This window comes from Oryctolagus cuniculus, chromosome 2 (assembly GCF_964237555.1).
Source record: "Oryctolagus cuniculus chromosome 2, mOryCun1.1, whole genome shotgun sequence".
Classification (NCBI taxonomy): domain Eukaryota; kingdom Metazoa; phylum Chordata; class Mammalia; order Lagomorpha; family Leporidae; genus Oryctolagus; species Oryctolagus cuniculus.
Window position 1 is genome coordinate 148,946,720 of NC_091433.1, and position 21,075 is coordinate 148,967,794.

At 40.7% G+C, this 21,075-nt stretch overlaps 2 protein-coding genes across 8 annotated transcripts in view; one reads left to right on the plus strand and one right to left on the minus strand.

Annotated features, from left to right (window-relative positions):
* The window catches only part of ASB3 (ankyrin repeat and SOCS box containing 3), a 190,648-nt gene that overhangs the window by 92,792 nt on the left and 76,781 nt on the right, over positions 1–21,075 (plus strand). Inside the window, exon 1 of one of the 7 annotated variants that reach the window (XM_051828970.2) lies at positions 17,819–17,943. The gene's annotated coding sequence lies outside the window, so the exon portion shown is untranslated. 7 annotated transcript variants of the gene reach the window in all.
* CHAC2 (ChaC glutathione specific gamma-glutamylcyclotransferase 2) lies at positions 9,944–18,066 on the minus strand. Its single transcript, XM_002709870.5, has 3 exons — positions 17,622–18,066; positions 12,924–12,959; positions 9,944–11,029 (listed from the first exon to the last, which is right to left on the minus strand). Exons 1-3 carry the CDS (start codon positions 17,988–17,990, stop codon positions 10,646–10,648), a joined length of 789 nt encoding a protein of 262 aa, XP_002709916.4. The 5' UTR covers positions 17,991–18,066; the 3' UTR covers positions 9,944–10,645.

The following is a 21,075-nucleotide window of genomic DNA, read 5'->3' on the forward strand; positions in this document are numbered from 1 at the left end:
CTCTAATAATCCTTTGTGTGTACCTGTTTTCATCTCTGATTCTATATATTTGAATTTTTTTTAAGATTTATTTATTTATTTGAAAGTCAGAGTTGCACAGAGAGAGAAGGAAACGCAGAGAGAGAGAGAAAGTCTTCCATCTGCTGGTTCACTCCCCAAATGGCCGCAATAGCCAGAGCTGCGCCAATCCGAAGCCAGGAGCCGGGAACTTCTTCCGGGTTTCCCACGTGGGTACAGGGGCCCAAGGAGTTGGGCCATCTTCTACTGCTTTCCCAGGCCACAACAGAGAGGTGGATCAGAAGTGGAACAGCTGGAACTCGAACCAGTGCCCATATGGGATGCTGGCAATGCGGGCAGTGGCTTTACCTGCAATGCCACAGCACCAGCCCCTTGAATACTCTTTTTGGTTGGTCTAAGAATTTATCATTTTTATCTTTTCAAAGAACTAGCTCTTTGTTTCATTGAATTCTTTTTTTTTACCATTTTAAAAATCTCTATGCCATTTATGTGTGCTCAGTGGTTTTTTAAAATTAATTAATTAATTAGAGTTAGAGAGAGGGAGAGACAGAGAGCAAGAGACTTCTGTCTGCTGGTTTACTCCCCAGATGGCTGCAACAGACAGGGCTGATCCAGGTTGAAGCCAAGAGCCAGGAGCTTCAAACGGGTCTCCCACATGGGTGCAGGGGCCCAAGGACCTGGGCCATTCTCCACTTTCCCAAGTGCAGCAGCAGGGAGCTGTATTGGAAGTGAAGCATCTGGGACTCCAACTGGCACCCGTATGGGATGATGGTGATGGGCGGCTTTACCTGCTGTGCTACTATGCGGGCCCCATGTGCTGTGAGTTTTATTATGTTAGGGTGTAGCAAGTGAAAGGAGAGATAGGACACAGGAACTCTTCCTCTGAAGAATGCCACGAGACAATCCCAGTGTGTTTCTTTATTGTCCAGGATTACATCAGCCATTTGTACAGTGCATATGCATGCTTATATAACTCTCAAGATTCTTTGAAACATGTTTAGCAAGACATATTAGATAAGCATGTTTGGAAAAGCAGCTGCATGTCCTTATGGGTCCCAATGTTCCTGTTAGGGCTCAATGCTGTTCTTGTTAGAAGGTCATTCACTATCCTTAATCAGTTCCTGCAACCACACTCTGTGTTCAGGAGGATGTGTCCTCACTGAAAGTGCTTTGGTAGAAGCTATGTTCCCTACATTATTACTCCCTTCTTTCTACCAGTTTTGGCTTTGATTTGTTCTTGTTTTCCAGTTCCTTGAGGTGCAGTGATAAGTTGTTTATTATTGATGGGTAAGGTTTTAATACTGTCATTTTGATGCTGTTTTGTATTTATTTATTTATTTATTTGACAGAGTTATGGACAGTGAGAGAAAGAGAGAGAGAAGTCTTCCTTCCGTTGATTCACTCCCCAAATGGCCACTACGGCTGACACTGTGCCGATCCGAAGCCTGGAGCCAGGTGCTTCTTTCTGGTCTCCCAGGCGGGTGCAGGGCCCAAGCACTTGGGCCATCCTCCACTGCACTCCCAGGCCACAGCAGAGAGCTGGACTGGAAAAGGAGCAACTGGGACTAGAACCCGGTGCCCATATGGGATGCTGGCGCTGCAGGCGGGGGATTAACCAAGTGAGCCATGGCGCCGGCCCCGCTGTTTTGTATTTTTATTGTAGGTTCTTTCTATTTCCTCTTATAGTCTTCATTTGCAGATAAGAGATGTTTTTGTAGTAGCATACTTAGATTTCTTGCTTCTTCTAATTATTTTTTTGAGCCTTAAATAAGGATTGTGTTTCCCAGAGTGCTACCCAGCAGAGAGTGCTGAGTTCTAATAACAGGATAGAATGCTGGTAAAGGCATGAAGAATCAAAGGAAATGTTTAGTGCCATTTTCATTTAATAAACCAATAGTATAACAACCTAAAGACCTTGTCTTTGATTAAATCAGGATGTTCTCATGGGATTATTCTAGGAAAACATGATTGGCAGCTGACATTCTCTGATTCACTGTACTAAGGAGCAGCTCCTGCCCCAACTTCTTAGACTTAAGGCTGGCGATGTAGCAGAGGTATTTCTTGCCAGACGTGGGAGCTAGTGGTGGACTCCTTTAGGGAAAAGTGTTTTGGCTTCTTCAGAGGGTGGTTTGAGGACCATGACAGTATCTCCATTCTTCCAATACACTGGGAAGGCCACTCACTTTTCTGTTGTTGGCTGCAGAGAAAGAGCCTCTGTGAGAATCTCATCAAAGTTCCTGCCAGTGGTAGTTGGGGAGAGGATAGACGTCAAGATTGGAGACAAACACCACAGAAACTGTCACTGTATTTCCTTCTCAGCATGTCCAACACAATGGCAAGGTCTTGATTCTTACCATTGATGATAGGAAAAGTTAACTTTTCTGTGGACTTAATGCCATTGAAAATATTGATATCCTTTCTCTAGGCAAGATGGTCCTCAATACTGTTGAAAGGGCAATCAGCTTAACATTTCTCTTGGCACATTCTGGCAAATTCTCTGGTCCAAACTGGGGTGAAGTCCCGAGGGTGGGAAGAGGATGACCCATGAGCCTCCCAGAGAGAAATGAAATGGCTGCTGCTGATGGATGTATTGGCTTCGAAGTTGGTTGTGTTGATCTTGAAGTTAGTGTCACCTTGGGCTGTGATGGAAGTGGTGACACAATGATATAAGCATTGAGGATGCATAGCTGTAGCAGCATCCAGTGAGCTACTTTGGAAAGACCAGCTCCATGTGTATGTGGCAGGGTCTTTTGCTTATTATTTTTGGTAAATCTGTTTTAGGTTCTTGGTTTGTGGTTCTTATGAAGCTTACAAAAAAGTTTCTTTTGATTGTAATTTTGAAATGATAGAAACTTAATGCTGATGGCCGGCGCCGCGGCTCACTAGGCTAATCCTCCGCTTTGCGGCGCCGGCACACCGGGTTCTAGTCCCGGTTGGGGTGCCGGATTCTGTCCCGGTTGCCCCTCTTCCAGGCCAGCTCTCTGCTGTGGCCAGGGAGTGCAGTGGAGGATGGCCCAAGTGCTTGGGCCCTGCACCCCATGGGAGACCAGGAGAAGCACCTGGCTCCTGCCATCGGATCAGCGCAGTGCGCTGGCCGCAGTGCGCTGGCCGCGGCGGCCATTGGAGGGTGAACCAACGGCAAAAGGAAGACCTTTCTCTCTGTCTCTCTCTCTCACTGTCCACTCTGCCTGTCAAAAAAAAAAAAAAATAAAAAAAATTTAAAAAAAAACTTAATGCTGATTATAAATATGTGAAGAGACAAACAAAAAACAGGGATGAGAAATCCTGAAAAAAAAGACATTTATACTCCATTCCTCAGTGTATTTTGCATTTTTGATGTTAAATTTGACCTCTTTCAATATTTCCTGTTTCTCCTTTTTTTAAGATTTATTTTATTTATTTGAAAGACAGAGTTACAGAGAGAGGTAGAGACAGAGAAAGAGGTTTTCCCTCTGCTGGTTCACTCCCCAGATAGCTGCAAAGGCCAGAGCTGCGCCAATCCAAAGCCAGGAGCCAGAGCTTCTTCCGGGTCTCCCATGTGGGTGCAGGGGCCCAGGGACTTGGGCCATCTTCTACTGCTATCCCAGGCCATAGCAGAGAGCTGAATCGGAAGAGGAGCAGCTCAGACTAGTACTGGTGCCCATATGGGATGCTGGCGCTTCAGGCTAGGGCTTTAACCTGCTGTGCCACAGTGCCGGTCCCAATATTTCCTGTTTCTAAACATTTTAATGTAATGATTTTTATGTATTAGTATTTACAGTAAAGATATAAATGGTTTATATACTGTTCCAAATATTCAGTTGATGTGTTGTTCAGTATGTACTTCCCTATAAGCCTCTTCCTAGGCCTTCCTCAGACTTCTTGTGCTATGTCAATGAATGTGATATTACACATTGGAGCCTTCAGTTTACCAAGCAGTACAGCTTGGGGGTCAGAGCAAAGCTTACCCTGCTTGGGTCTGTCTGCTGCTGAGGTGGGCTCACTGCCCGATGCCACACTTGTCAGCCGTTGGTGATATTGGCTGGTGTATAAGACTGCTCAGTAGGGACCGTGGAACACTGCTGCCAGAGGTTCCGTCTGTAGACACTGGCTTGGGGACAAGGACCATTAAGATCTATTCAATGCTGGGTTTTATCAGCCTGGCACCAAGTCTCAAAGCAGTCCTGTGATTACTTGATGTCTGCACAAGGTAGTAGGAGGATGATAAAGGCAATCCCTCAGCTTCTCAGGCAGTGCCTACATGTGTAATGCCTGGGTCTTCACAGTCACCTCTTCCTGTGCAATCCTGAGATTGTACAGTAGCCTACAAGAGATTGGCAGTGATAGATGCCAAAGCAAATCTGTCTCATCAGTGTGTGGGTCCCTGTGTGATGCTGTGGCAGGTCCAGAAACTGTCCATAGGCACTTGATTAGGTATAGAAACTGAGAATCTGCCTAATGTTGGGCTTTACCAACCTAACAATGAGTCCTGAGACAGTCCCATGGGGCCCTTGTTTTCAGCCTAGGGTTGGAAAAGAGTGGTAAAGGCAACCCTCTGGCCACCCAGATTGGCCCCAGGCTGGTCACACCCAGGTCCTATAGTTACAGATCTCCAGAAAGTCCTGGGAGTGTCTGCCAAACCTGCCAGAGGCTGGCAGAGGATCACACCAGAATGAATCCTGACTTCTGGAGTGCAAGTCTCTGCCTGATGCCAAGCTTATTATCTGAGCACCGGCAGGGAATTTTCTGGAGGCCTTTGGGCTTTTATCAGGTGTTGCTTCTAGTGTGGTAGGCTTGGTCCTAAGCTCCCTCTCTGGCCTCTCCACACATCTAGACTTATGTTTTCTTTAGGGGTCACAAAGGCTGCCTCGCTGTGTGGGCTCCAAATATTCCACAGGTAAGGGCCTTGAAGGGGACTCAGTCCAGCTGAATTTTTTCACAGAGGGCCTGACACTGGGATTCAGTTTGCTTCTCTCTCTTGTGTTCTTTGGAACTAGGGGAGGGTAACATAAGTAACTCCTTCATTCTTCAATGTGACTTTTCTTCTTTTTTTTTTGACAGGCAGAGTGGACAGTGAGAGAGAGAGACAGAGAGAAAGGTCTTCCTTTGCTGTTGGTTCACCTTCTAATGGCCGCCACAGCCGGCGCACAGCGCTGATCCGATGGCAGGAGCCAGGTACTTATCCTGGTTTTCCATGGGGTGCAGGGCCCAAGCACTTGGGCCGTCCTCTACTGCACTCCCTGGCCACAGCAGAGAGCTGGCCTGGAAGAGGGGCAACCGGGACAGAATCCGGCACCCCGACCGGGACTAGAACCCAGTGTGCCGGCGCCGCAAGGCAGAGGATTAGCTTAGTGAGCTGCAACACCGACCAAAAATATTCCTCATACCACACACATAAAATAAGTTCTGGATGAGTTAACGATGCATATTATATGAAGAAAGTAGGAGAATATTTATGTAATAGTAGTAGAGATTACTTTTTTTTTGGTAAGACAGGAAATCTGGATACAGTGAAAGGACAAGATAGACTTCAACTTTTAAAAATTAGCAATTTCTATTAAAATTAAGAATATCCACACCTTTTGGCTTAGTAATTTTACCTTTTGGATTCTCTCCTTGAATAATGAAAGTCTTGATATCTAAAGATGTATGTCTAAAGATATTATGGCTTCATCTGTAGTGGAAAAAATTCTGAATACCTGATTTTTCTAATAATAAGGGGATGGCTGAATAAATAATTATATGCAGACTCTGCAAAACTGGATATTTAGGTGGTTAGGATTTGGCACTCAGGAATCAGACTATTTAGGTTTTGATTGTGGCTCTGACACACCTGCTAGAAGTATGATCTGTGGCATACCTCTCTGGAGGTCAGTTTTCTTATCTTTAATAATGTAGGAAATAGCAAAAAGTAAGATATAATAGCTATTATGAAGATTCAGATTTATTATGACTTTTACTCACTTAATAGATGCTGTGTCCAGGTATCATTATAGGCACTTTATAAATGTAAACTAATTTAATTGGCTTATACTTCATAATACCCCTAAAAAAGTAGGTCCCTTCCAATTCTACTGATGAGTAAACTGAGATACAAGAAAGGTTAATAACATAATATATACGAACACATAAAATTATATCTATGCCATGTTATAAAATATGGCTAAATAAAGCAGCAATTTTTTCCAATTAAATTTCCTCAGTCAGAAATGAGAACCAAGCGTTGAGGCTTTGAGTTGTTAACCAAAATGTCATTATTATTATTTAGAGGTATAAAGGGCAGAAACCAATGAAAAGATGTAGACAGCTGTTTAACTTAACAGCTGGTGTGCAGTCTGATTTTATTAGCAGTAATTACTCCAGAGGTTGCTGTAAGTAGTAATTGCCCTTTTCTCTTTAATTTCCTGTGCAGATTGTTTTCCTTCCAGTGCCTTCTTTTTTTCCCAGAAAAAAAAAAAACCCTTTTATTTAAGGAGTACAAATTTCATAAGTACAACTTTAGGAATATAGTGACTCTTTGCATCATACCCGCTCTCCCACCCCCATTCCTACCCCACCTCCTCTTCCCTCTCCCATTCCCAGTCCCATTATCCATTAAGATTCATTTTCAATTAACTTTATACACAGAAGACCAACTCTATATTAAGTAAAGATTTCAACAGTTTGCACACATACATACACAGACACAAAACTGAGAACAAGTTTTACAGTTAATTTTCATAATACAACTCATTGAGGACAGAGGTCTTGCATGGGAAGTAAGTGCACAGTGACTTCTGTTGTTAATTTAACAGTTAACACTCTTATGTATAACATCAGTGATCACTGGAGGCTCTTGACATGAGCTGTCAAGGCTATGGAAGCATTTTGAATACACAATCTCGTTAGTATTTCGAAAGACCATAAGCAAAGTGGAAGTTTTCTCTTCCCTTCAGAGAAAAGTATATCTTTCTTTGGCCACTTCTTTCCACTGTGGTTTCAATCACAGAGATCCTTCATGTAGGACATTTTTTTGCCAAGTGTCTTGGCTTTCCATGCATGAAATGCTCTATGAATTTTTCAGCCAGACCAGCATGTCTTAAGGGCTGATTCTGAGGTCAGAGTGCTATTTAAAGTGACTGGCATTGTATGAGTCTGCTGTGTGGACTGCTTCCCAAGTTAGAAAATTCTCTCCTTTTTAATTCTATCTATTATTATTACCAGACACTTTATTTTATTTTATTTTATTTTATTTTATTTTTGACAGGCAGAGTTATACAGTGAGAGAGAGAGAGACAAAGGTCTTCCTTTCCTGTAGGTTCACCCCCAATGGCCGCTGTGGCTGGCGTGCTGCGGCTGGCACACCACGCTGATCCAAAGCCAGGATCCAGGTGCTTCTCCTGGTCTCCCATGTGGGTGCAGGGTCCAAGGACTTGGGCCATCCTCCACTGCACTCCCGGCCCACAGCAGTGAGCTGGCCTGGAAGAGGGGCAACCGGGACAGAATCCGGCGCCCCAACTGGGACTAGAACTTGGTGTGCTGGCACCGCAGGTGGAGGATTAGCCTAGTGAGCCGCGGCGCCGGCCATGATCACTTTAACACAATGGCATTTTTACCACCCAGCTTAATGGGATTTGGGGTCCATGGCAAGTTTTTAAACTGTACCCTTAGAAGTAAGTCTGGGGGCTGGCGCTGTGGCGCAGCTGGTAAATGCCCTGGCCTGAAGCGCCGGCATTCCATATGGGCGCTGGTTCTAGCCCCGGCTGCCCCTCTTCCCATCCAGCTCTCTGTTATGGCCTGGGATAGCAGTGGAAGATGGCCCAAGTCCTTGCGTCCCTGCACCCGCATGGGAGACCTGGAGGAAGCTCCTGGCTCCTGGCTTTGGATTGGTGCAGCTCTGGCCACTGCAGCCAATTGGGGAGTGAACCATCGGATGGAAGACCTCTTTCTATGCCTCTCCTTTTCTCTCTGTGTAACTCTGACTTTCAAATCAGTAAATAAATATTTAAAAAAAGTAAGTCTGTAGGAATGTATGCAGAACTATACAGCTTTACAGTTACAACTTCCTCCTCCCCCTCTTATTCCTACTCTTATTTTTTACCAAGATCAATTTCAATTGATTTTATACACATGATTAACTCTGTGTTAAGTAAAAAGTTCAATGAATAGTATGAAGAAGAAGAAAAAAAAACTATTCCCTTACAATCGAGACAAGGGCTGTTCAAGTCATTGCTTCTCAAAATGTCAATTTTGCTTCTACAGATTTTCTTTTAGGTGCTCTGTTAGTTATCACATATCAGAGAGAACATATGGTATTTATCCCCTTCGGACTAGCTTATTTCACTAAGTATAATGTTGTCCAGGTCGATCCATTTTGTTGCAATGACTGGATTTCATTTTTTTAAACCGCTGTGTAGTATTCCATAGTGTACATCCCATAGTTTCTTTATCCAGTCTTTACTTGACTGGCATTTAGGTTGATTCCTTGTCTTAGCTATTGTGACTTGAGCTGCAATAAACACGAGAGTGCAGGTAACTCTCATTTGCTTATTTCATTTCCTTTGGGTAAATTCCCAGGAGTGGGATGGCTGGGTTGTATGGTAGGTCTATATTCAGATTTCTGAGGTATCTCCAAACTGTCTTCCATAGTGGTTTTACCAGTTTACATTCCCACCAACAGTGGATTAGGATACCTTTTCCCCCACATCCTCGCCAGCATTTGTTGTTTCTTGATTTCTGTATGAAAGCCATTCTAACTGGGATGAGGTGAAACCTTGTTGTGGTTTGGATTTGCTTTCCTCTGACAGCTAGTGATTCTGAACATATTTTCATATGTCTGTTGGCCATTTTGATTTCTTCTTTTGAAAAATGTCTGTTTAAGTTCTTTGCCCATTTTTTAATTGGGTTGTTTGTTTTGTTGTTGTGGAGTTTCTTGAACTCTTTATATATTCTGATTATTAATCCTTTATCAGTTGCATAGTTTGCAAATAATTTCATCCATTGTGTTGGTTGGCTCTTCACTTTCCTGTCTGTTTATTTTGCAAAAATTATAATTTCGACATTTGTTTCAAACATGTAATGTTCATTACACAATGGTACTTCAAAAAGTTAATGGAAAATAGAAGACAAGTTTATTTTGGTGCAAAAATTTTTGAAAACCATGCATAGTTTAAATTTTTGTTTATTAGAGAGAGAGAGAGAGAGAGAGAGAGAGAGAGACTAGGATATCTTCCATCTGCTGACTAACTCTCCAAATGCCTGCAACAGTGGGGCTGGACTGGGCTTAAGTCAAGGATTAGGAACTCCATCCAGGACTTCCATGTGGATGGCTGGGACTGAAGCACTTGAGCCATCATCTCCTGTGTCCCAGGATACCTTACACAGTACCAGGAAGCTGGATCAGAAGTGGATGTGGGACTCAAGCTCAGGTACTATATAGGGTGCAGGTATCCCAAGTGGCATCTTACTGCTTCTCCACTTGTTCCCAAATATAGTTTCTTCATAATACACATTTTCCACGAACTTTTCCAAGACTTCTTGAATAAATAAAAATTTTTTTTAAATTTTTTATTTGAAACAGTTAGAGAAAGAAAAAGAGAATCTCCCATCTGCTGGTTCACTCCCCAAAATGGCTGCAGTGGCCCAGGTTGGGCCAGGCTGAAGCCAGGAGCCAGGATCTTCTTCTGGTCGACCATGTGGGTGCAGAGGCACATGCAGTTGGGTCATCTCCCACTGGTTTCCCAGGCATATTAGCAGGAGCTGGATCAGAAGTCAAGCTGCTGGGTCTTGAACTGGCACCCACATATATTGCTGGAATTGCAGGTAGTGGCTTTAACTGCTATGCCACAATGGCGGCCCCTCCGTTAATTTGTAATGTCAGAAAACACATCTTTTTTTTTTTTTTCCTCCCAGTTTTAGTGTAATAATAATACAAATGAATGACAGACCGAGTCATTAATGCAAGTGATTTGTATAATGTAGTTTGTGCTCATTAGTTTAATGAGTTTTTTTTCCCACATAACAACATATATTTATACATAAAAGGAAAGGTACAGTACATTATATTCCAAGGAAATTTTTTGTGTAAAAAAAAAAACCACTTTCTTTTGGCTTAAATTTGAGTCTTATATAATACCCAAATACAAGGAAATTCATAATCAAGGCTGAGATCTTGTCTGTATTATCATACACGTCTAATTACATGTTATTTCTAGCTAGTATATTTTATTTTAAACCATGGTTATAAGATTATTGTACAAGAATATTTTGCAGGTATAATTTTATTATATTTATTGGACTTTGATGCTCTATAACTTTAAAATGGTATTGTGACATGAAACAAATTATTTTTACTGATAAAAACAAGAACTGAACTAAATCTGAATCCTTCAATGTATTTTTTCTAAAGAACTCATTTCTAATGAGCAAGTGTTCAATATCATATAGTTAGGAAATTACATTGTTAAAAAATGAATTTTTTTCTCTGTATTGCAACCTTGTAAGTGTTTCAAATACTTGAGTTAAACTACAAATTCAGGTGATATCCCAACTACAACATTAAAAGTAATATCTTCAAATAAACATATTTCTAAGTTATACTGCCACTATACACTGAAATTATTATCTGAAGACTACAAGGTATTGTTTGGAAAAATCAATGATGAGGTCTTTATATGCAGTTGACATTCTGTTTTCTTTCCAAGCGTTCCTTTACTAATTTTTCCAAAGAGAAAAGATGCTCATCTGCGTCTTCTGGAACAAGGTTCCTCATAGAATTTGCAAGTTCAAAAAGATATTCTGTATTTCTTCCACTTGGACCAGCTGCATTAAAAATTTGTTCAGCAATGTCTTCCAGTGGTGCAGGACCAAGATAATTAGGATTATCACACGTTCCAATATATAACAACACACTGAATGGTTTTGTTGTGGGATCTTTTGGATAAAAATTAACTGTTGTGGTCCTGTAGCCTCCTTTCTCTCTGAAGTCGAGGTATGCTTTTACTTCTTCTTCTTTTCCTACTGGCAGTTTGTATGCAACGCCCCATACACAACCCTATAGAGAAAGGGAAAGAATACCCTGTTTAGGGTTTACAAGGCTACTTAGTTGAAGATGTTGTGAACTAACAAAATACCTTGTGTTAGAATTCAGTGTGGTTTTGTTTTACTTAAGGTGCACTGAAGAGGTACATGTAAAACAACAAAGAAAATCAGCATTTAAAAATGTTCATCCTGAATAAGTAATTTTTTGTATCATAAGCACAGATTCCTGCTTATTTTTCAAAAGTTTAAAAATTAGGTCTTTTTAATTATTGAGACTGAAATGAAAAATACCAGGTTTTCATTTGGTCATCAAAAATTCTATAGAAATAACATACTATCTGTTTATTAACTAATTAGGAGTTGTAGTTATCAGTTTAAAGCTTTCTTTCTTTCTTTTTTTTAAAAAAGATTTATTTATTTGAAAGGCAGAGTTACACAGAGAGGGGGAGAGAAACAGAGAAATCTATCTGTTGGTTCACTCTCCAAATGGTGGCAATGGCTAGGGCTGGGCCAGGCCTAAGCCAGGAGCCAGGAGCTTCTTCTGGGTCTCCCTCGTGGGTGCAGGTGCCCAAGCACTTGGGCCATCCTCTGCTGCTTTCCCAGGTGCATTAGCAGGGAACTGGATAGGAAGTGGAGTACCAGGGATTCAAATAGGCATTCATATGGGATGCTGGCATTGCAGGCAGTGACTTAACCTACTTCACCACAACTCTGTCATCTAAAGCTATTTTTATAGATGCTTTTCCTATTGTAAACTATGAATACATTTCCCATGTTCATTATTTATCTGCAATTGCTAGCTGCTTGATTTTTGTATGTCAAAGTCCTTTTGTTATTAAATCTTTAATTTCACAATATAACATTTCCAATGTGTATCCTGGTAAAATGATTAAAACCATTTACAGAACTGAGGACTATGACTTAAATAAGTTTTCTGGTTCTCCAAACCTGTTAAAAAACAGAGGGGCAGGGGCCGATGCTGTGGCACAGTGGGTTAAAGCCATGGCCTGTTGCACCTGCATCCCATATGGGGGCCGGTTAGAGTTCCACCTGCTCCACTTCTTATCCCTGCTAATGCACCTGGGAAAGCAGCAGAAGATGGCTAAAGTCCTTGGGCCCCTGCACCCACGTGGGAGACCCAGAAGAAGCTCTTGGCTCCTGGCTTCAAATTGGCTCATCACTGGCTGTTGCGGCCACTTGGTGAATGAACCAACGGATCTCTCTATCTCCACCTTTCTCTGTAATTCTGTCTTTTAAATGAAAATAAAATAAAATAAATCTGAGTATTTCTTGGGTTTTATAAACAAAACAAATGCTGCTATTGATTAGCTGCAAGAATGCACTTTAGACATATTTGACAATTGAAACTTTCAAAATAAAGATATCGGGACTGGCCCATAATAAAACAAAAACAAAAACAAAAACAAACAAACAAAAAAAACCCAAAAACCAGAGGGGCAATTGATAAAATTAAGCAATGCAGAAAGTGACAGCTCTGTGACTTAGATTTCTGTTGAAAATACAAGACTCCTAGCAAATGTGCAGATAGCTTTTTAAGGGTTCTACTTGATTTTTAGTGGTCGTCTATCTCAGAGCTATCTCCATTAATGTCAAAGGGGAGCACAACATTCTCAGTTAACAAATTTGTTTCAAAAAGAACAAAAATAAAAGTGCGTGCTGTTTGGTTGTATGAGTTGGCTGCTTTGCATTCTGCATTCTAACTTTTCCCACTGGACTCTTTTCTACATACAAACATGAAAAATCCCAGTTACAGAAGAGTTCAGATATAACTACAGTTCAAATTGTCTGTGATAACTCTTAATAAAACTTCACTGATAAATAAAACTGAGAAACATTCAGCATTTTATATTATCAAGTATATGAAAAAAAACAATAAAAAACCATACCCCAGGATCTTCCACAAGAGTCACAACTCTTCCAGGCTGTTGTAAAAAAAAAAAAAAAACTTTTAATTTTTTTCTGAATTAAAGTTTCTAAATTAAAGTAACAGCATTAGCAACGTACTGTTGACATGGAATATTTTAACTACATTTGCTCAAAGAAGTACTTCCCTTTTTTAAAGTACTTATTTCTTTAATAAAGTTTAAAGTGAATTAAGAGAATCTACCTTATTAAGCTGTCTTAGCCTTTCTAAAAAATTTTCATCAGTGTGTATATCTTAGGTATATTATGTTCATTGAAAATGGGTATATTAAAAAATACACACTAGTGTTTGTCTAAAATGAAAGGCAAATGGAAACAGTGATTATAAATAAAAAAGGTTGTTACAGTTTTATTGAGGGTTATTTTCCTGAAAGGAAGTGTTTTTTTAAACTTTGAACAAAATTATCTGGGGGGCATGGTACACACACATTGCTAGGCAAGCCCTTTAGAGGTTCTAATTCTACAAATTTGGAGTTGTCTCAGAATTTACATTTGTAACGACATCCCATATGCTTCCACTGAAATTATTTTGTGGATCAAACTTTGAGAATCATTGATACCCAGATATACTAAGAGGTCTCAAGCATGAAAGGAGGAGTGATTTACACTTCTGAGTTACAAAGTGCTCCTATATATTTATATATGGCAATGGATACTCATTCAAGTTAGTTCATTTTACATTTATAAATGAACTTTACATTGCTGTATTGAGAGGTTAATATTAGAGTATATAGTTCCATTTAAAAAAAAATGTAGTTATTTATTTGAAAGAGTTGCAGAGAGAGAGGGATTTTACATCTACTGGCTCACTCTCCAAATGGCCACAATGGCCAAGGCTCCACCAGGATGGAGCCAGGAGCCAGGAGCCTGGAGCTTCTTCCAGGTCTCCCATGTGGGTGGCAGGGGTCCAGGTACTTGGGTCATCTTCCACTGCTTTTCCCAGGCCATTAGGAGGGAGCTGAATTGGAAGTAGAGCAGCTAGGACATAAACTGGCACCCATATGAGATGCTGGCATCGCAAGTGTCTTTATCCACTATGCCACAATGCCGACCTCCATAGAGTTCCTTTTATGTGGGAAAGTTAGACTACCTGCCTTCTAGGCAATTTTATTTTTCCATTTTGGTTTTAACACTGTCAACAGCTACATGCAAAGAAGCTTGCCTGTGTGTCATTCAACTTGAGATTGCAACGAGAAATTATTAAGCCAGAGAAATTTGATTTGTTTTCTCACTTTCAAGACTGGAAAAAATAATCTTTGTTTATAAATTGAAAGCCTGGGACTGGTATTGTGGGGTATCAGGTTAAACTGCCACTGGGGACACCTGCATCCCATTTCAGAGTGCTGGTTTGAGTCGTGGCTGCTCTGCTTCCAATCCAGCTCCCTGCTAATCTGCCTGGAAAAGCAGCAGCCAGTGGGCCATCGTCTTCATGTGAGAGACACAGAAGGGTTTTCTGGCTCCTGATTTCAGCATGGTTCAGCCTTGGCTGTTGTAGCCATTTGGGAATGAACTAGTGAATGTAAGAGTTCCCGAGCTATATGACCTCTCTGTCTATAAAGTCTTCACTAGATTTAGCAAATCCTTCCCCTAAATTCTTATTTGCTCCTTTTCTTCATTTCCCTTCTAGCACTTACCAAGCATTTTGGTTTGCATAGTTATCTTCCACTTAAGTGCTCAGTAGTAACTGTTGAGAGGAACAGGGAGGATAGTGAAGTCTTGGACTTGGGTGGTGACATGTGGAACAGAAAACAACGTGTATATAGGGAATTATTTTAAGGGGGAAATAACTGGAATCTGTGCATATGGATAATATAGATGTGAAATATTGGCACTACTAATAAATTTATTTGGAAATCTTTTCTAAAAAGCTTAAGCTCTTTGTCCCTAAAATATGTTATTAGAAACAGTGTAGGGCCGGCGCCGCGGCTCACTAGGCTAATCCTCCACCTAGTGGCGCCGGCACATCGGGTTCTAGTCCTGGTCGGGGTGCCGGATTCTGTCCCGGTTGCCCCTCTTCCAGGCCAGCTCTCTGCTGTGGCCAGGGAGTGCGGTTGAGGATGGCCCAAGTGCTTGGGCCTTGTACCCCATGGGAGACCAGGAGAAGCACCTGGCTCCTGGCTTCGGATCAGCGTGGTGTGCTGGCTGCGGCGCGCCGGCCGCGGCGGCCATTGGAGGGTGAACCAACGGCAAAAGGAAGACCTTTCTCTCTGTCTCTCTCTCTCACTGTCCACTCTGTCTGTCAAAAACAAACAAACAAACAAACAAACAAACAAAAAAACAGTGTAAATGTGTAAAGACAGTTACATATTGGGATGTTTTTTTTTTTTAAATGAAACTGAAAAAGGAGTCTTTCACACTGAATGGGATTGGAGAATTTTGTGAAATATGAACCATCATGGGCATTTTCATGGGTTATGAGTAATGTTTCAGATCTGGAAACATTAGGAATTTATTGAATGTTCATAATTGTCTCTTGTATTAAAATGTTTCTTTTGGAAATTGTACTATTTTTGATGTGTGAAAAATCTTTCACATTTAAATAAAATTCTTATTTTTGGTGACAGTCTGCTGGTCTGTGACATAAAAATGAGATGCTTAATTAGAACTAAGGAGAAATTAAAATTTAATGAAACTAAAAGCAAATAGGTTCAGCATGCATCCCACAGATGTCAGTTGCACTGTGTGGAAATGAGCCTAACATTTGTATATTAATATGAGGCATTTCTGATGACTAATTTCTTAGGGGCATATGTTGCGGTAAAACACAGGTGTCTTTTAATACACTAAGTAATATCTGAGTCATTCTTCTGATTTATTGTGTATTTCTGTAGCCTATTGTATTCTTGTTTGTCCGTTAATATTTATATTAGGTTAGGAATCCACTTAATAAAGATCATGAAGTAAATTTTTTTTTAAAAGAATGGTATACTTAGAAATGTTTAGTACTTAGATTTTTTTCTTTAATTTTCTTGGGTGGATTTTTTAAATAAAAGTTAGGTTAAAACAGTTAGTCAGTGTAGTTTTTCCTCCTCAACTTTCCATTCTGACATCTCAGTAAATTTAAATACAAAGTGGTAGTGGCTTTTGTAGCTCCTTTCTTTTAAACAATCATAGACTGTCACATTGACCAGCTAATTTCTTATCAGTCTTTCTGACAGTATGCATTTCTTAGTGTGCTATATAACAAAGATTATATGTTTTGGTTGAGACTAGAGTAGTAAAAGATGCTATTATAACCACATTTATAAATAGTTACTACTGAGTCATTAAAACTGGAGCTTGGGCTAAGAGTTTTCTCTTCAGAATGGCAATTTTAAGTGTTCATATCAAAAACTGACAACTCAAAAGTCATTTTACTTTGTTCCTTAATATCTTAGATACCCTTTTATAACTATCCTGGAGATAATTGGGATGATGTTTCTTTTGACATGTAAATATGCATTTGTCCCAAGCCACTCCTCCTTTCTCAAGTCATTTCATCCATCCACATCCTAACAGGCAAGTGACTATTTTAAAGCCAATTCTAGCTGAGGTAGAATGGCTTCTAACTCAGGTTCTTTTCATTTTAATCCTCTTATGAGCAGCTGCACACTATTTTAGACACTTCTCTCTCTTCCCCTTTCCATGACTGCAGGTGTTTCTTTGGAATTAACCATAATGTCTTCCAACATCTGATTCCTAACATTTTAGATAGTGTTTTTGGGCCAATATTAATTTCTTTCCTAAAAACAGTACTCAAGCTCATGTAAATCTTGAGTATTTTAGAGAACAAACAAGCAATTAAAGAGTTTTTATACTTCTCAAAAAGTTAGTTGCTAAAACAAGTTATCCAAATGCTTAATTATCCCAAGTTTGGGCTTCTTTAGGGATTGTTTTGTAGCCAGTACAAGGTTGATTTGCATAAGCAATGAGTTGCTAATAATTTTATGGACCACATAAATTAAGATGAGTATCTTTGTGTGACTGACTGAAAAATGGATCAAGGAAGTTGTATTTCATTTATGATTTTTGAGAACCTTCAAGAAAGTACATTAAAATAATGTTAGTTGGCTACTGTGTTAATCTTGTAACAAACCAGGAACTTCATTTGATTTCCCTAATACCTGACAACCAAAGCGATCAGAGTGAGCTTAGTAAACTGAGATAATTTTGGAAACTAGTTCTTCTGTGATCTTAAGTGTCATCCAATAACATTTTCAGAAAGATACACTAAAATGCTAGAAATAACAAGCATGTTTAAAACTCAACAAGTCTACCAACAAATGTAATTGCTAAACCGCCTAATTTGCAAGTTGATTTTAATATTTCACCTCCATAGTAATACGTAAAGCTTCGTCCCGCCAGTGGGTTTTATTGGCAGAGATTGCCAAGAGTTGGGGTCCCCTCCCAGGACATCAGCCTTATTCTGTGCCAGCGCTTTTTTGCCTCCCTTAGGAAACTAACCCCTAGCACATTAAGTCGTTTCGAAAGAAGTGCCCTTGTTTAGGGGAGAGGAACGGGGCAGGTGGCCGAGGGAGATGCACAGATCTAATATCCTTAGCCCCCAACCCACGTGATCGGCCACCAGGAAGCATTGGGGTGTGGGTCCCAGGCAGCAGTGGGACTAGGAGTTGGGCGCGCTTGGGGCAGTAAGTGCGGGGGGTTGCTGGCTGGCGCCTCACCTTGCCGGGGACCCCACGATGGTCCGTGCTGCCCTGCCAGAAGCGCCTGCTGTAGTCTGTGATGTATCCGACCAGCTTGTCCTGATAGGGAAAGTCCACCTTCCAGATCAGGGACCCGTAACCGAAAACCCACATCTCTTCCCTGCTTCCCTGGTGCGGTGGCTGTTCGTCCTTTGCTGTTGTCTCTGATCCGCCAGGGACTGCAGCCTCCCGGACCCGAGTAACCGGCTGCACGGGGCGCAGGCGCGACTGCCGCACAGCTGCTTTTGGCGCAAAGCACACTGGGATTGTAGTTCGAGGAACGTCTTCCCACTTTATCTCAGTAAGTGTTGACTTAATTCTTTGCTGAGGATCAGAAGGCATTGACATTCTGTACACTAAGCAGTTGAGTTTTCTGTAGCCTCCATAAGTTACCTTCACCTTTCTGTAGCACCGGTATGCCGAGGACTACAATACCCACAGTCCTTTACGGGGGTGTGTGGCTCCGCTGTTGGCAGCGTGCCTTTGCGTTTCAGGGGAGGAGAAGGCGAAGAGGAAGGGCAGGAGTCAGAGTGCTGCTGCAGGTACAGGAGTGTGCCCGCGCCCCTGTGAGCTTCTAGGGACATCTTGTTCTGCTTCAGAATTGGCGTTTCTGAGCATGTAGCAGTAACCACAAGAACGCAGACCGAAAATGTAGTCTACATTTGGCTTTATGTACCTAAATTGTTTTTGTTTTGCCTTTTTGCTTTACAAATAAAAGAAATTTACATTAATTTTAAGCTTAAGAAAAAGCAACTGTTATTTTAACGGGACTTGTTTACATGTTTAAGTTATATGCGCAAAGCCTTATTCGTCTTTAGTATTTTCAGTAACTTAGAAAAGAGCAGGTAGAAGTTCTTGAGCTTCAACTACAGACTAGAAGCAAGCCGGGGAATCTAGTGAAGTTATGTACAAAATTTGGGGTGTATGTACCTTTTTTTTGGGAGGGAGAACTGTGCAGCATAGTTTCTTCAAGGAGTTCTTAAAAAGGTTTAGATCTATTTGCTGGACCTGTTGCTCGGAAAACGTTCTTTAGGAAGCTTATTTGGACCAGCATGACTATGTCTGTGTAATAAGAAAACAGAAGCTTTAACCAAGTGCTTCTTTCAAATTCTTCCTTGAGAATTTCAGTTTCATGGTCTTTAGCTTTATAAAAGAAGAATGGTAAAACACTGAAGTCAGAGAGTAGTGCTTGTGCTCTTAAAAAGCAATCAGCAGGGGAAAAAAAGCAATCAGGGGAATCCAGCACTGTGACTTGGCAGGTAAAGCTGCTGCATGCAGTGCCAGCATCTCATATGGCCACTGGTTCGTGTCCTGGCTACTCCATTTCTGATCCAGCTCTCTGCTGTGGCCCGGGAAAGCAGTAGAAGATGGCCCAAGGACTTGGTCCCATGTGGGAGACCTGGAAGAAGCTCCTGGCTCCTGGCTTCTGATTGGTGCAGCTCTGGCCATTGCGGCCAATTGGGGAGTGAACCAGTGGATGGAAGACACACACACACACACACCCGCGTCTCTTTCTCTGGCTGTGTAACTCTGACTTTCAAAATAAATAAATAAATCTTAAAAAAAAAAAAAAAGGCAATCACCAGGAAGCTGCTACAAAGAAAAACTTAATTGAAGAATAACAGTCTTTTCATATTTTCTCCAAGTTGTAGTTTCACATAATCCTCCATACTTTCAAACATACAGAAGAGTTAGAAAAAGGGATTGTAATCATGATTAATAAACTCTTCATATAGATCTAATATTTAACATTTTGCCACAGTGTTTTACCTTTTTTTCCTTTATATATGCTTTATATATATTTTTTCCTTTATACATGCATGGAAAGCCAAGACACTCTGTCAGAAAAAAAATGACCTAAATGAAAGATCTCTGTGAATGAGATCCCAGTGGAAAGAACAGGTCATCAAAGAAGGAGGTACCTTTCTCTGAAGGGAGGAGAGAACTTCCACTTTGACTACGACCTTGTCTAAATATGATCAGAGTCGGTGAATTCAAAAGGCTTCCATAGTCTTGGCAGCTCATGACAAGAGCCTAGGGTGATTACTGAGGCCATAAACAAGAGTGTCAATTTGTTAAGTCAACAACAGGAGTCACTGTGCACTTACTCCTCATGTAGGATCCCTGTCCTTAATGTGCTGTACATTGTGATTTAATGCTATAACTAGTACTCAAACAGTATTTTACACTTTGTGTTTTTGTGTGGGTGCAAACTGTTGAGATCTTAATATATACTAAACTGATCTTCTGTATATAAAGATAATTGAAAATGAATCTTGATGTGAATGGAATGGGAGAGGGAGCGGGAAAGGGGAGGGTTGTGGGTGGGAGGGAAGTTATGGAGGGGGGAAGCCATTGTAATCCATAAGCTGTACTTTGGAAATTTATGTTCATTAAATAAAAGTTAAAAAAATCAAAAACACTTGAGATTGCATGTGTTAATTTTACTAGTATATTATACACTTATTACTACATGCATCTTTGAAGAATAAGGATTTTTTTTAACTACCACAATGTTATTGTTACATCTGAGAAAATCAACAGTGGATTATATCATCAAATATGTATTCTGTATCCAGATTTCACCCTCTGTCCCGTACCAATCTAGGATCCAGTTATTAAATTTTCTTGTTTGACTCTGTGCCCTCTTTAGTCTAGAACACAGGAAAGTTTTTGTAAAAGTGGAAATCTTAGGAATTTATGTTTACTGAATGGTATTATGGTTTGAAGAGAATGTTCTTCCCATTAACATGCATTTCTTTGGACCTTTTGTCCTTTAAGCTCAAAGATATTACTAGTTCTTATGTATTTGTTTTTTCAGGCTATTACCTAATAACCTGTATCCATGAACATTATTTATAACTAAGAGTAAAGTCCATGAAATTGAAAAGGGAAACATGCCTGGATGCTGCTTTTAATGTATTTAGGTATTCTTGTGTGGGGGTATAAGTGAGTTTTCTACACAGAAAAAATTTTTTTCAGGTATTAAATAAACATAAATTGCAATCAAGTGTGCAATTTCCTGTCTTCTGTAAAAATTGTGTGCAATTGTTTTTTTTTTTTAAAGATTTATTTCTTTAGTTGAGAAGACAAAGTTACAGACAGAGGGAAAGAAAGAGATAGAGATCTTCAATCTGCTGGTTTACTCCTCAAACGGGCACGATGGCCGAGCTGTGCAAACCCGAAGCCAGGAGTCAGGAGCTTCTTCCAGATCTCCCATGTGGGTGTAGGGGCCCAAACATTTGGGCCATGTTCCACTGCTTTCTTAGGTCCTTAGCAGGGAGCTGGATCAGAAGTGGAGCAGCCAGGACTTGAACTAGCACCCATATGGTTCGCTGGTACCACAGGTGAATGCTTAACCTACTATGCCACAATGTCAGCCCTGTGTGCAATTATCTTAGCTAGAAGTTAGCAGGATTCAAAAGGTGTAACA